The sequence below is a fragment of the Oncorhynchus gorbuscha genome, linkage group LG12 (assembly GCF_021184085.1).
Source record: "Oncorhynchus gorbuscha isolate QuinsamMale2020 ecotype Even-year linkage group LG12, OgorEven_v1.0, whole genome shotgun sequence".
NCBI classification, from domain to species: domain Eukaryota; kingdom Metazoa; phylum Chordata; class Actinopteri; order Salmoniformes; family Salmonidae; genus Oncorhynchus; species Oncorhynchus gorbuscha.
In genome coordinates, this window is record NC_060184.1 from 66,726,066 (window position 1) to 66,742,284 (window position 16,219).

Consider the following 16,219-nt stretch of genomic DNA (forward strand, 5'->3'; position numbering starts at 1 on the left):
TTGAGGTGACACTACAGACCTGGGTTTTCAGATTTTAATTTGTATTAATTTAAAAAATGTTATACAGACAAAATTCCACTTTGACATCATGGGGTATTGTGTGTAGATCAGTGACACAAATTCAGGCTGCAACAAAACAAAATGTGGATAAAGTTATAGGGTGTGAATATTTTCTGAAGGCACTTTACAGCCTTAAGCACATATTCTTGCAGCCTTTAACCCTGGTGAGGCTAATAGGCCTGAATAATATAGGCCTTCCTGATTTTGTTAAGAATAATGACAAAGTGAGGGTGATTATCACACACACTGTGGGGATTCACGCCTGTCCAGGTGCTGTCCCTCTCTCTCCCTGTGTGTGTGTGTGTGTGTGTGTGTGTGTGTGTGTGTGTGTGTGTGTGCGTGCGCGTGCGCGTGTGTGTGTGCGCGTGTGCGTGTGTGTGTGTGCGCGTGTGCGTGTGTGTGTGTGTGTGTGTGTGTGCGCGCGTGTGTGTGCGCGTGTGCGTGTGCGTGTGTGTGTGCTTGAAATTGAAAGTGCTTCTCTGTGAACATTAAATCCTTCTTTGTTTATCTCAAATGTTAAGAAGACTGGAAATGAATAGATTACCCAATAAAATAAATATATTACTCACACGCCCTATCGAATGTTGCAAGAAATGTATAAACAAATTGTCCTTCCATATTGACGAACGTTCCAACCCCCCTTGAAAATCACAAAACGAAAACATGTTTTTGTATTTCAAATGAAAGTTAGAGCATTGTAGCGTCAGAAGATTTGTAGCCTAACATAGTTTATATGATTTGGGGCTTTAAAAATGCAACCATTATACCAAGGAAAATGTCTCTATTTATCCTAACAATTAGCCGGTATAAAAAGTCTATTATTAATTAATTAAACGATTTAGTGAGACAAAAAAGCAATAACACATTCAAATGTACATTTCGACACTTTATTCATTCTAAATTGTGCTCCAGAGAACTCGCATTGAGTATTCTCCTCTCTCGAGTCTGAGAGGCTGCAGTGAACCTTGGATTCTAAACCTTTGATTCGACGGGCCATTTCAATTCAATCCAAATTGACATCTTACCCAACCCAACAGCAGATATTTTCATTATATTCTATACCCAAGTTTGTTTGTTTTTTATACAAAATATTCTGGTGGTCCTGTAATAAGGCTCCTCACCCATACAAGTCAATAGCAGACTCGTTTTTTAAAAAACTTTATTTAACTAAGAAAGTCAGTTAAGAACAAATTCTTATTTTCAATGACGGCCTAGGAACAGTGGGTTGTTCAGGGACAGAAAGACATATTTTTACCTTGTCACCTCGGGGGATTCGATCTCGCGACCTCCCACTTACTAGTCTAACGCTCTAACCACTTGGTTACCTGCCTCCCCAAATCATTATGCACATCATATCGGCCAGTAGTGGTTAGAAAGACTCGCACATACACCAAGCATATTTTTACCGTCAGTGCAATCTTGATTTAACCCATGTCACGGACAGTAAACAAACAAACAGGGTGTCGCCATGTGCTGCACAAAACTGTTTGAAAAATGAAATGTGAGACGGGAGGAGAATGCGGCCGCCAGGGAGCAGCAGAGTGCTGCTTACAATTTCTATGGGTCTGTGCGGTAGCCTACAACAACCGCAGAGGCAGATGTCAACAGCATTCTGTCTGTATGATTAAAAATGTGCCCGAATATTTCTTATTAATCTAAATTAATTTGTTGACATTCAACTGAGTACAGGTTTATAAGATGAGGTCCAACAAAGGAATCGTTCGGAAGACATTATATTAATGAAGACGATCCATGTACAGGTCATAGTTCGTTCTAGGAAACATTTTATGGAGGAAATACTGAATATGGAAATAACAATGCAAAGTTCGTATCTTAAATTGAGTACATATTTATTTTCACTGTCCTGTTTTAATTAAAAATATTTATGGTGTTAGGCTTATTATGTTTCATTTACTATAATGTTTATTTTATTTTTTGAAAGACCTGCATGTTGGATGAAAAGCAATAATGCACACAACATTACATTTCCAGTGGAAATAATCATATATCCTATAAATATAAAATAAACCTATGAATATTAGCTGCATATACAATGGTTCAATACTAATAAGTGACTTGTTTAGGCATACAGAGTACACTGTTGAGCAAGTTAATAATGTAATTCCTCTTAACAAATGCTAACACAGACCTACACAGCTATGACAATGCATATACAGTCCATATGATAATGTACTGGACATTGAGACAAAGACAAACAACATAATCACTGCAATAATAAGAGATTGTTTTATATGGGTCTGCTGTCCTCATATTCATGGTCGGGGGTGAAATCGTCAGTAATAGAGGTATGTGAGCCCGTAACCCCCAGTAAGCTGGGCTAAGACCCTCAAACAGGCTGGTACTTCTCTACACGCGCCAGCAGAGTCTCTGAGTAGCCAGGGGAGTAGTACCTACAGCAAGAGAACAGAGGACACATTTAGGGTTCACTTGGGGCTGAGGAAATGCCTGGTGGTAGAAACATGCTAGATGAATATGATGTTTTTGTGTGTGTGTGTGTGTGTGTGTGTGTGTGTGTGTGTGTGTGTGTGTGTGTGTGTGTGTGTGTGTGTGTGTGTGTGTGTGTGTGTGTGTGTGTGTGTGTGTGTGTGTGTGTGTGTGTGTGTGTGTGTGTGTGTGTGTGTGTACCTGACTATCTCCTCAGGGTAACAGTTGTTGATAGAGTTGATGTACTCCTGCAGGGCAGATCCAGGATCAGCCTTAATTTCCTGAACCTTCTTCAGGCCTCCGCTGGTTACAAACAGACGACGAGCCTTGCTGTCATGGGGCAGCACCTGGAGAGGGGGAGAGAAGGGGAGAGGGGAGGATACAAGGAATACAATGCACTGGATTTTGAAACCCTGGGCTGTCTGAACCAAACTTTCATGGCTGGTTTCCCAGACAGAGATTAAATCAAGTCTTGCACTTATAAACTACTGATGAAAATGATGTTTCTCAAACATGTTTTAAAAAATGTCCTCAACTTATATGTATTAAAACATTCTGATTTCCAAGTTGAAAAGAGTATTAGGCTGTGTGGGGCCCTTGCAGAATATTTTCTGTGATACCTAGTAGTCTGAAGAGGCCTATGTAAATAAGTGTTGAGAAATGCGCCCCCACCTTGCTGAACTGGCAGACAACATGTTTCAGGATGTTGCTGGGAGCTTCGTAGAGCAGGGGCTCCAGAGCAGGCAGGTAGGTGCACTTCTGTAGGATGCTCTTCAGAGCCATCTTAGCCTGGGGGACAGAAGGAGGGAGGGGAGATGTCAGGATTCAGGATAATAGAGAATATGTTATGGTCTTACTTTCTGCAGCTCTTATGACCCTCAGAATTGTTCAGTAAGATCTTCAGTAGCATCCCTGCCTACTACACAGGTTTTGTGTAACCTGTGACAACATTGACCTATGACACCTTACCTTGACCTGCAGGTCCTCTGAGCTGTCCGTGTCCATGTAGAGGGCCAGCAGCTTGGGCAGGACGTTAGCTGTGGACACGGCCCTAGCATGCTCCGGGGTGTGGCGGCCGATCTGGCCAAACGCCCACGCTGTGGCCGCCTTGATGTGCTCCTCTGGCTCCTCAGACAGACAGATGGCCAGCTGGGGCACCCCCTACTGGGCCAGAGGAGCAACAACAACCAGGGAGGACAGGAGGAGGCGAGAGGTTATGAAGGAGAGGGAAGGAGGGAAGAGAGAGGTTATGAAGGAGAGGCAGGGAGCAAGAGCAAACACCTCATAGACAGTGCACACACAAACACACACACCTTGGAGACATGCACAGTGCACACACACCTTAGAAACATGCACAGTGCACACACACACTTTAGAGACATGCACAGTGCACGCACACACCTTGGAGACATGCACAGTGCACACACACACCTTAGACACGATGACGGCCATGGCAAGGTTTTCAGAGTGAGCGGCCACATATCCAAGCATCATGATCCCAGGTAACCGCACGTTACCACGGCTATCACCCAGGTAGTCAATCACCGCCGCCACACCACCCGCATTCACGATCATCAGAGACAGCTATACACACACACACATTCAGGCGAGGGTAGGGATACAGGTGAGAATATGTTTTGGTACCTCTAGTGTGTGGTGTTTGGTGTAGATGAATGTGTGCTTTGAAGTGTGGTGTGTGTATCATCTGTGTACCTCTGATGTTTGGTGTGTGTGTGTGTACCTCAGGTGTGTGTTTGGTGATCTCTCTCATCAGTGTGGTAACATTCTTCCTGACGTACTCATCTGGGTCTCGGAGGCAGGCCAGGACAGCAGGGAAGATCTCTGCCTCCACCACCATCTCAGCCAGGTCCACCGAGTGCTTACTGATCTGACTCAGGGCAGAGAACACCTGCCTCTGAATGGAGGGGGGAGGACATGGGGAGGGAGAGGAATTGAAGAAGAGGAGAGGGAGGAAAGAAAGAGAGTGGAATGCAGGGTTTTAGAGATGACTGTAACATCTAACCTAATCTTGTTTATGTCTTTCCACATGACATACATTTAATCTGCAAACCTGTCTAGGTAGGCCTTATTTTGTCTCAGTGTTCCTGCCCGCTCACCTTCAGTTTGGCATCAGGGTTGAGGACCATCTGGGCCAGGTGTGCGATGGCGCCGGTGTCGACCACAGTCTGAGCCAGCTCAGGGGAGTGCTTGGCGATGTCGCTAAGGGCCGAGGCAGCGATGCGTTTCAGGGCCACCTCTGGTTCCTGGATACACAGCACCAGCAGAGGAACGGCCCCCGCATCCACTACCGCCTGAGACAGGTCTACATACAGAAAGGGGAGGGGTGTTACTGTGTGTGTGTGTGCGTGTGTGTGTGTATGCGCGTGTACTATATCCTTACGTGCATTGTGGCGTGCAATGTATCCCAGAGCCCAAGCAGCAGCCTCCTTGACCCCAGGGTCAAACTCTTCCAGAGAGATGACCAGAGCGTCCAGCGCTCCACAGTCCACCACGGCCTGGGCCAAAGCAGGGCTGTGCTTGGCCACCGCACGCAGGACAAACGCTGCTGCCTTCTTATAGAACCTCTACACACACACACACGCACACAAACACACCGATGGGAGAATAAAATCTTTAATGCACATTTAGCAGATGCTCTTTAGCAAGAGTATACATTCAGAGCAGTGGCCAAGCACCCAGATCCCTGTGAGAAGGTAGATACCAGATAGAGAGTGAGGCCCTGCTGTGGTGTGAAAGGTGCTTTAGGCTCTGCAGTGGCCCCCTTCCCAGGGGACAATGCCAACACATTCTCAGTGTCAGGGACAACATTCAGCATGGTGAATGAGAGAGGGTATGTAGGTGTACACAAACACATACACACATACACAGACAGAGACATACGTTCTGCTCGGTTAGGGAGTAGACGAGCTGTGGGAGGATGTCTCCCTTGACGACGGCCTCTGCCAGGTCGTCATTGTAGTTGGCCAGTCGTCCTAGAGCCAGAGCAGTTGTCTGCTGGATGGTAGGAACCACATCTAGCAGTAAAGGCCTCAGCAGGGACATCACACCTAGAGGAGGGACAGGTACAGTAGGGAAGGACTTGCATCGTGTTATAACAGATAACATGAGCTATAGAAATGTGATCAGAAGCACATCAATGAAAGTCACCTGAAAGAGGATATTGGTTTAGAGAGAAATGGGTACTGTAGGCGACCCAAGTCCCAACTTACCAGCATTTTGTAAAGTTTCAATGTTTTGTGGTCTTGTGGCAAGCTCAGCAATAGTCTGCACAAACTGTGTCCTTGATTTCTGATACTGCTCAAACACTAAAAAATAGATCCATTAATATTTCAACAACTGAGTCATCATGTTCTTCAAGTTTTCCCTGGCACTGCTTAGGGTTCAATCAAAACAGTCGTGAAAACATGCAACTTCGAATGATCTTACCTTGTAAAACCTGTCGTTGACTCATAATTACAATTATATATATTTTTTAAAGAACTCCACTTTTCTAATAAATGTCTAATAAATATGTGAGTTTTCCATGAAAATCAGCAGTAAACAGTGCAGTGCAGCATCTAACTCCCGCAGCCTCAAGTTTGGGTTAGCATGTTACTGTTGCCGTAGCAACAAACCGGAAGCAAAAACTGGTTGCGTCACTGAGCTGTAACGAGATACACGTCTCTTAGCCCTCACAATGGGAGTCGTTGTCCACAAAGCGTCACGGAGGGCTGTCTAGCTCCCGCCTTTCCTTTCTTTGGATGAGTGAATGCATCTCATTATTGTAAATCTTGTTTTGAATATTCGATTATATTTGTTGACGTCAACCGCCTGTATTCAACGGAGAGAGAGAGATGATATGCTACAAGTCTAGACATGAATATGCATACTCTAATGGCTGCGTTTCAAACTCATTAAAAGACACCCCCCTCCACTTACCTTATGCCCTTGGGGGAATTCCCGCGGCCATCTTTGTCGTGGGTCGAAATGATCAGCCAAGCAAGGGAAGTTGACAAAGTAAGCCCTTCAGCCCTCGTTTTTGGTCGAATTTGTGAGTGTACCATTATGTTCCGTGAAGGGAAATCCTTAATGTTACAGCATACAATGACATTCTAGATGATTCTGTGCTTCCAACTTTGTGGCAAGAGTTTGGGGAAGGTCCTTTCCTGTTACAGCATGACAATAGCCCCGTGCCCAAAGAAAGGTCCATACAGAAATGGTTTGTCGAGATCGGTGTGGAAGAACTTGACTGGCCTGCACAAAGCCCTGATCTCAACTCCATCGAACATCTTTGGGATGAATTGGAACGCAGACTGCGAACCAGGCCTAATCACCCAACATCAGTGCCCAACATCACTAATGCTCTTATGGCTGAATGGAAGCAAGTCCCTGTAGCAACGTTCCAAAATCTAGTTTAAAGCATTCACAGAAGAGTGGAGGCTGTTATAGCAGCAAAGGGGGGACCACAAGATGTTCCACAAGCAGGTGTCCACATACTTTTGATCATGTAGTGTATATGTACAGTACCAGTCAAAAGTTTGGGCACACCTATTCATTCAAGGGTTTTTCTTTATTTGTATTATTTTCTACTTTGTAGAAAAATAATGAAGACATCAAACCTATGAAATAACATATGGAATCATGTAGTAACCTGATAAGTGTTAAACAAATCTAAATATATTTTAGATTCTTCAAAGTAGCCACCCTTTGCCTTGATGACAGCTTTGCATATTCTTGGCACATCATTACAACACTGTATATAGACATAATATGACATTTGAAATGTTTTTACTATTTTGGAACTTTTTTGAGTGCAATGTTTACTGTTAATTTTTTATTGTTTATTTCACTTTTGTTTATAATCTATTGCACTTGCTTTGGCAATGTAAACATATGTTTTCCATTCCAATAAAGCCCTTAAATTGAAATTGAATTGAGTGAGGGAGATTTTTTTTTTTTTTTACCAAAGAGATGTCTGAAATCCATCAGATAAACAGTATTTTATGAAGCTAGCAATGCAAATAATTAATCTCAGTGGTTGACAGTATACAGGACCTGTATGTTGTCAATCGCCGAGATTAATTATTTTCAGGTAGCCTATTATTGCATGTTGACTAATCAATCGCAGTGACATAACTGCAAATCTAATTCTCAGGTAAATTTGGTGACTTGGCTTGGTAGTTGGCTTGGTTGGATAGCAAGCAAAAAGTTACCCATGTTACGCTTTTGAGAAAACTGGTCCAGCCACATGGTAGCTAGCTGTCGTTGGTTCAAATCAAGCTCAATGTACTAATATGAAAGTGAAATTGTAAAATATATATAGGCTAAACCCCCCCATATCTTAATTTATGAATGAGGTCCCAGGCGGAGTGTTCTCGGTTGAACGTGGACGCGCATCGGACAGTCCTTACACTTTGAAGTATAGCATGCCGACCGAGAGAAACGACGTGAAAAGTGTGCCCCTTCTGCTTCTGCTTTCCATTGTCTCACCCCCGCAAACATATATTGCCCAAGTAAAGGAGAATTAGTATGATTTTTTTCTATGGTGAAATAATCCATTTTAGTGGTTGATGACTTGGCTCACACCTTCACGCACATAAAAAAAAACTAATTATAGAATAACAACATTTGAAGCTTCAAATGGTTAGCCTACACTGAAACGTTGAAGTGAGAGAGATTCTACACAACAGTTTGCAACAAGTTTGCAACAATGTAGCCACCATGGGGATATCATGTGGTGCAACTCCATTGAACCAATAGGCCTATAGACTTTATATATACGCACTAATATATATAAATATATATGCTTAGTCTATATGGTGACCAAAAAATGCTATGCCATTAACTACATCAAACATTAGGCTATAGGCCTAGCTACGGTTGATTGTAAGTACTTTTATTCCGAAATTAAGCTTTATGCTAAGGAAATTAAAGTAATGTAAAATGGTAATTGTTTAGATATATTTTTGTATCTTAAAAAGTCTGACATGAATGACTAGGTTTGATTCCCTCTACTCAAGCCTGCTTTAGGGCATCAGAGGAGCTGAGAACGGCGTGACAAATGAGAGTGCTGAGGGCGGAGAGTGAAGACTAGACTAGCTTTCAGGAGATGGTTGTAGCATAGACAGAACGTTATGAAGACAGGCTAAAACTGCTTCTCCAATCGAAAAACGGGCGATGTCATAGCGACTTTGGCTAGCAAAGATCATGTGTAGAACAAGTCACCGGGTCGAACGGTCGTCTGGCGCCCTGAAATGCGCGTGTGCAGGCCGTCAAATCAAAGGCACTTGACTTAAAGTTGTTTTTGACGTTTCAGTGTGTCACTTTCACGAGGTTGGAGTAGTAACATGTTCAACTACTTAAGACATTGTCTCGAATCTAGCTTGATCCTTTAGACTTTGAGAAAATTAACACCTAAGGAATAATGCTTAACTTCTGTCATTGACTGAAAAAAAAAAAAACCCGGCCTGGTCTGTTTGGTCTGTTTCGGAGGCGTTCCCGGAAGTCTTGCGATGTTGCGCCTCTTAGTTTAGAAACTCTGTGGTAGTAGGCTGGGCCTATATGCAGCGCACCGGAGTTGGATATGGCCTGGACGAGCCAGCCTCTGTTGAAGACCATTGTCCAGTCCAATAACTATATGTAGCCTGCTTTTGTTTTTTAAAATCTGTATAATGAAAAGCGCTATACAAAATGCATATATGATTTGCATTATTATTATTAATCATTAGAGTAATGGGTTGTTTCATGAAATGAGTTCCTTTTGCATCCCTAAGATATTTAAAGTACAAATTGTACACACACATTGCATTTTAAAAACCTGTTATATTATATAAAGTGCCCTTTAATATAGACCACATTAAATATTCAATAAATACGATTTTTAATATGAATAAACTCGCTAAAGTACCAAAGTTCAGCATTTTGACATGTCTGTCTAAGCATCCTCTGACTTCTAGGAAGATTTTAACCCACTTAACCCCATAATTTCTTCAAGTTTTCACTATCATTGTAAGCCCTAGTTATTTTGTTACTTCTGAAGATGATTATTTATTTAATGTGATTAGTGAATCATAAAAACAAGCCTCATTTTAAGGTCAACCCTGTTACATAAATTGAACTCTTGTTTTTTTATGGTGAAACTATTCCTTTAAAAAAACATTGAACATCTAGTAGTCAAATAATAGTGTTAAAGCAGGTGAGCGGGTTCTACTCTTTTTGGCAATTTTTTGGTGTTTTGTGGTGGGAAAATGAGAGGGTCGAGCATAGCAAGTCAACCCTGTTACCCATAGATAGACAGACTAGAAATGTTTTAACAATGTAATTTTGGGGGTGAAAGCTTGCATTTATTTGCCCCTCCCTGGTGCACACAACAAATTTATATTCCCCCTCTAACAAGGGGATTTATGGATGGATTAAGATTAAGTTGTCAACCCTGTCATTGTCAACAGTTACCTTATTTGTCACTAAATAGGCACTTACTATAGTCATTTTTTTATTTAACCTCTTGAGATGGGAAAAAACGTTTTTTATTATGTTGAACATAATAACAGCTCTTCATGACAGAATGTAAAAATTTGGTGAAATAAAACGTTTTTTTTTATTCAAGTTACACAACGCACCGAACTGGTGGACCACCCAAATACTAACCGACATTGACAGTGTGCATAACCTACGCTCTTTCAGACCTGTCAGACCAATATGCACAGCTCCAAAGTTTCTCACATATGAAACAAATTAATGAAACCAAAGTTCTACCATGTCGGCTACAAGGCTTCAAGAGAAATCATACATTTGAAACGTTTTAATGAATATTGTATTTTGTCAGGATTAAAAACATTGATTATTTAATAAAAAGCTAAACGTAAAAAAGCTAAGTCGTTTCATGTCGAGATATTTTAGCAGAATGTTAAAATAAACAATATTAGGCTAATGCACGGGCCTAATTTCTGTCAATTTGGGAAATAATCTGTCGAAATTTAGCATGATTCAAATGAATTGACATATATTTTCAGTAAATCTAATTCTTGATCAGATAAGGAATTAGTGGGGGATAGAGGTTCTAACGAAACAGCCATGCAATAAATTAAATAATAAAAAATAAAAATAAACTTTGAAAATGACCTTTGAATGACATGAAAATAGTGATCTCAAACATCTGCATTAGTGCAGTCTAAATACTGAAGGGGTTGTTGTCGATTTACTGAGAAACTTATACAGCCAATATGGTGTATAGCGAACACAACTACAAACCAGCAAACAATTGCAAATACAATTTTCTTGGGATCTTGTGGTCGAGCACCCAAAACCGTCAATACAACCTTCACAGACACCGTTTTAAAATTGTGCAGTGCCTATAAATATACATAATAACAAATAAAACATGTTTATAAGTCATTATAATCAATATCAAAATTGCCCTTTCCATTGTTGCACTGATAAGACATACACCTATTTATATGGAATTTTCATATATTGATGGTAATTACATGTAACTAACACCTAGCTTTTTTTGAAAAATTCCTTCTACAGTAATTATTTGTCGCAGTAATTATTTCACATGACTGGGAATATAGATATGCATCTGTTGGTCCTTAAGAAAAAAGGTAGGGGCGTGAATCAGAAAACCAGTCAGTATCTGGTGTGACCACCATTTGCCTCATGCAGCGCGACACGTCTCCTTCAAAGAGAGTTAATCAGGCTGTTGATTGTGGCCTGTGGAATTGTTACGTCTCTCGTCGGAGGGCATGGACGAAAGCGCAGCGTGGTAAGTGTTCATGATATTTTATTACTCAAAAAACACTCAAACAAAATAACAAAGACAAAAAAACGAACAGTACTGTAAGGCAAATAAACTATACAGAAAACAACAACCCACAAAGCACAGGTGGGAAAAAGGCTACCCAAGTATGATTCCCAATCAGAGACAATGATAGACAGCTGCCTCTGATTGGGAACCACACTCGGCCAAAAACAAAGAAACAAAGAAATAGAAAACATAGAAATTAAGAAACTAGAATGCCCAACCTAGTCACATCCTGGCCTAACCAAAATAGAGAATAAAAGCCTCTCTATGGCCAGGGCTTGACAGGAATCTTGTCCCACTCCTCTGCAAAGGCTGTGCAAAGTTGCTGGATATTGGTGGGAACTGTAACAAGCTGTGGTACACGTTGATCCAGAGCATCCCAAACACACTCAATGGGTGACATGTCTGGTGAGTATGCAGGCCATGAAAGAACTGGGACATTTTCAGTTTCTAGGAATTGTCTACAGATCCTTGCAACATCGGGCCATGCATTATCATGCTGAAACATGAGGTGATGGTGGGGGGTGAATGGCACGACAATGGGCCTCAGGATCTCTTCAGGGCATATCTCTGTTCACAACGTTGACATAAGCAAACCGCTCTCCCACACAACGCCATACACACTGTCTGCCATCCGGCCGGTACAGTTGAAACCGGTTTTTCATCCGTGAAAAGCACACTTCTCCAGAGTGCCAGTGGCAATCCAAGGTGAGTATTTGCCCACTAAAGTCTGTTATGACACTGAACTGCAGTCAGGTCAAGACCCTGGTGAGGACGACAAGCATGTAGATGAGCTTCCCTGAGACGGTTTCTGACAATTTGTGCAGAAATTCTTCAGTCGTGCAAACCCACAGTTGTATCAGCTGTCTGGGTGGCTGTCCTCAGACGACCCGCAGGTGAAGAAGTCTGATGTGGAGGTTCTGGGCTGGCGTGGTTACACGTGGTCTGCTGTTGCAAGCCCAGTTGGACATACTTCAAAATTCTCTAAAACAAATTAGGAGAAGGCTTATTGTAGAGAAATTAACATTACATTTTCTGGCAACAGCTCTGGTGGGTATTCCTGGATTCAGCATGCCAGTTTCACGCTCCCTCAAAACTTGAGACATCTGTGGGATTGTGTTGTGTGACAAAACTGCACATTTTAGAGTGGCCTTATATTGTCCCTGGCACAAGGTGTACCTGTGTAATGATCATGCTGTTTAATCCGCTTCTTGATATGCCACAGCTGCCAGGTGGATGGCTTCTCTTAGCAAAGCAGAAATGCCCACTAACAGAGATTTAAACAAATTTGTGCACAAAATTGGAGAGAAATAACCTTTTTAGGATGGAACATTTCTGGGATCTTTTATTTCAGCTCATGAAACAAGGACCAACACTTTACATGTTGTGTTTATGTTTTTGTTCAGTGTAATAACAAAATGATCTAACAAAGATGTGTCAAAATGATTGGCACCCCTGTTTTCAATACTTTGTGCACCCTCCCCTTGCGAGGATAAAGGCACCTTTTCAGGGATCTTACACCAATCCATATATCATTTTACCAGATCCTTGATATCCTTCGGTCTGCGCTTATGGCCTGCTCTCTTCACTTCAAACCACAGGTTTTCAATGAGATTCAAGTCCGAAGACTGAGATGGCCATTGCAAAATGTTGATGTGGTGGTCAATTCACCATTTCTTTGTGGATTGTGATGTACGCTTGGAGTTTCAGCCTCCAGGCAGAGGCAACCAAGTTTTGGCTAAAATGTTCTGGTACTTTGTACATTTCATAATGTAGTTTACCTTAACAAGGGCCCCAGGACCAGTGGAATAAAAATAGCCCTGTGACGTCAAAGATCCACCACCCGATTTTACATTTACAGTACATATGAGGTTATTTTCTGCATATGCATCCTTCTTTCGAGGCCAAACCAACAAGTTGTGTGCTTGGCCAAAGAGCTCTATTTTCATGTCATCTGACCATAGCACCTGGTTCCAGTCCAAGTGCCAATGCTGTTTAGCAAACTCCAGGCATTTACATTAGTTGTTTGCTCTCAATAAAGCTGTTTTATGGCAACCCTTCAGAATAGCTTATTGGCATGGAGGTGGTGTCTAATTGTAGATTTGGAGACTTAGTGACCCCGAGATGCGACCAAGTTCTGTAATTCATCTGTGGTTTTTGGACTTTTCTTTGCCTCCTGAACCATCTTCCATACTGTGCATGGGGACAAATACACATGCCCTCTACCAGGCAAGTTCACCACTGTTCCAGTGGTTTTAAACTTCTTAATTGTTGCCCTAATAGTGGAAAGTGGTATATTTGGGTTTTCAGTTGTTTTTTATACCCATTGCCTGATTTATGAAAATCAACAACCAGTTGTCTCTTTTCATTAGTGAGTTCTTTACCTTTCACCATGGGGATGGATGATGAAGGGATTTTACATGTGTGTTACCTAATTGTTATACCCCAGTGAAACAGGAAGCCATGGAAGGCCACAATACAGTTCCTGAAGCTCAGATGAACTTGAATAAACTAGAATGATAATTCAGATTTTATTTTGTTTGATTTTATATAGAATCATTTGAATGGGTGCCAATAATTTTGGCACCTATCTTTAAACCTTTTATTTACTTGTTAAACAAAATCTCTTTCTCTGAGTAAGTGTAGGCCTAATAGTATAACATAATGTACTTATGTCCTTTTAGCATACAATTTAGCTAAGTATTTGTATTATACAGTCTTTTTTGCTCATCTTTATCAAGGGTGCCAATAATTTTGGAGTTGACTGTACATACATACTAAAGATTTATAAAATAGATTAACATCTTTAAGCATATTTCAAATGTTTTATAATGCGCAATATTTATAGAGATTTTGTCAGATTTGTTGTTGTCACTTGGAAGACCAGACAGTTGATGAGAAACTACCTTACAGTATCTGAACCCTGTAGTTTTATTTCATTGAGTTCATCTCAAAGTAAAATCAAAGAATATGAGCCTCTTTTATTTCTTATAACAATGTCCATATTATTTGATCTGCTGCCACAACCGATATGTGTTCGCCATAATGGATAAAGCTTGAAACCACTCAATGCCTCTTCAAATGTAATTTACTTTTGATAAAATCAATGGCCTTGAAAAACATATAGAGTAACATATCATCACCATGGCACACATGATGTTTGTTGTGCACTGGTCACATTTTAAAGGCTAAACCTTGGCATCTGCGGTGAAGGATTGTTGGGTGACCCATGCATTAATGCAATCCACTTGCCTACAGTGCACCTACCCATCACGCCAGTAGGCCTATAGGCTGCGTAAAACAAAACCACTTGAGGACCCGATGAAGTTCCAATCAGCTCTGTCCCAGTTAGGTGTGGAGTGCCTTGAAATAGAAGGAAGGAGTAGCGATTGCATGCATATATATATATATATATATATATATATATATATATATATATATACAGTACCAGTAAAAAGATTTGACACACCTACTCATTCAAGGGTTTTTCTTAATTGTTTCATATTTTCTACAACATAACACATATGGAATCAGGTAATAACCAAAAAAGTGTTAAACAAACTTAAATATATTTTAGATTCTTCAAAGTAGCCACCATTTGCTTTGATGACAGTTTTGCACACTCTTGGCATTCTCTCAACCAGCTTCACCTGGAATGCTTTTCCAACAGTCTTGAATGAGTTCCCACATATGCTGAGCAGTTGTTGGCTGCTTTTCCTTCACTCTGCGGTCCAACTCATCCCAAACCATCTCAATTGGGTTGAGGTCAGTGATTGTGGAGGCCAGATTATTTGATGCAGCACTCCATCACTCTCCTTCTTGGTTAAATAGCCCTTACACAGCCTGGAGCTGTTGGGTCATTGTCGTTAGTCATACTAAGCGCAAACCGGATGGGATATTGCTGCAGAATGCTGTGTTAGCCATGCTGGTTCAGTGTGCCTTGAATTCGAAATAAATCACTGACAGTGTTACCAGCAAAGCACCATCACACCTCCTCCTCCATGCTTCACAGTGTGAACCACACATGCGGAGATCATACGTTCACCTACTTGATGTTGAGATGTGTCTGTTACTTGAACTCTGTGAAGCATTTATTTGGGCTGGTAACTCCAATGAATTTATCCACTGCAGCAGAGGTAACACTTGATGGTTTTGCGACTGCATTTGAAGAAATGTTCCCGCAATGACTGACCTTCATGTCTTAAGGTAATGATGGACTGTCGTTTCTCTTTTCTTATTTGAGCTGTTCTTGCCAAAATATGGATTTGGTCTTTAACCAAATAGCGCTATCTTCTGTATACCACCCCTACCTTGTCACAACACAACAGATTGGCTCTAACACATTAAGAAGGAAATAAATTGCACAAATGTACTTTTAACAAGGCACACCTGTTAATTGAAATGCATTCCAGGTAACTACATCATGAAGCTGGTTGAGAGAATGCCAAGAGTGTGCAAAGCTGTCATCAAGTCAAAGGGTGGTTACTTGGAAGAACCTCAAATATAAAATATATTTAGATTTTTGAAACACTTATATGCACTTAGTGTACCTATGCATCATGCCAGCAGGCCTATAGGCTACGTAAAACAAAACACTAGTTACCTAATGTAGGCTACATTAAAAATGTAAACCAGCACACACATCCAAATGTTGTCTATTGCACGAAATTGTGTCAAATTAAGTCACATCATGCCATCTGCAAATCAACATCAACGTCCCAATCTAAAAAACATACCTTTAACTCACCACTATAAACCGAGGACTAATACTGCGTTTATATGCTAGTTAGAACTAGGAAACGATTTGTGTCGGCTATATACAACCAGTTAGCAAGTCGGAAATGTCCGAGTTTCCTATAGTTCCGACTAGCACATTGAACGCAGCAAGACTTTCCAATATCTCTCAGCTCA

General features: G+C 41.2%; 1 protein-coding gene across 1 annotated transcript; it reads right to left on the reverse strand.

Annotated features, from left to right (window-relative positions):
- Positions 1-1,898: 1,898 nt before the first annotated feature.
- spag6 (sperm associated antigen 6) lies at positions 1,899-6,117 on the reverse strand. Its single transcript, XM_046290808.1, has 11 exons — positions 5,953-6,117; positions 5,736-5,831; positions 5,407-5,573; positions 4,907-5,090; positions 4,623-4,828; positions 4,247-4,420; positions 3,937-4,089; positions 3,475-3,666; positions 3,178-3,294; positions 2,707-2,852; positions 1,899-2,471 (listed from the first exon to the last, which is right to left on the reverse strand). Exons 1-11 carry the CDS (start codon positions 5,975-5,977, stop codon positions 2,408-2,410), a joined length of 1,524 nt encoding a protein of 507 aa, XP_046146764.1. The 5' UTR covers positions 5,978-6,117; the 3' UTR covers positions 1,899-2,407.
- Between the last annotated feature and the right edge of the window lie 10,102 nt (positions 6,118-16,219).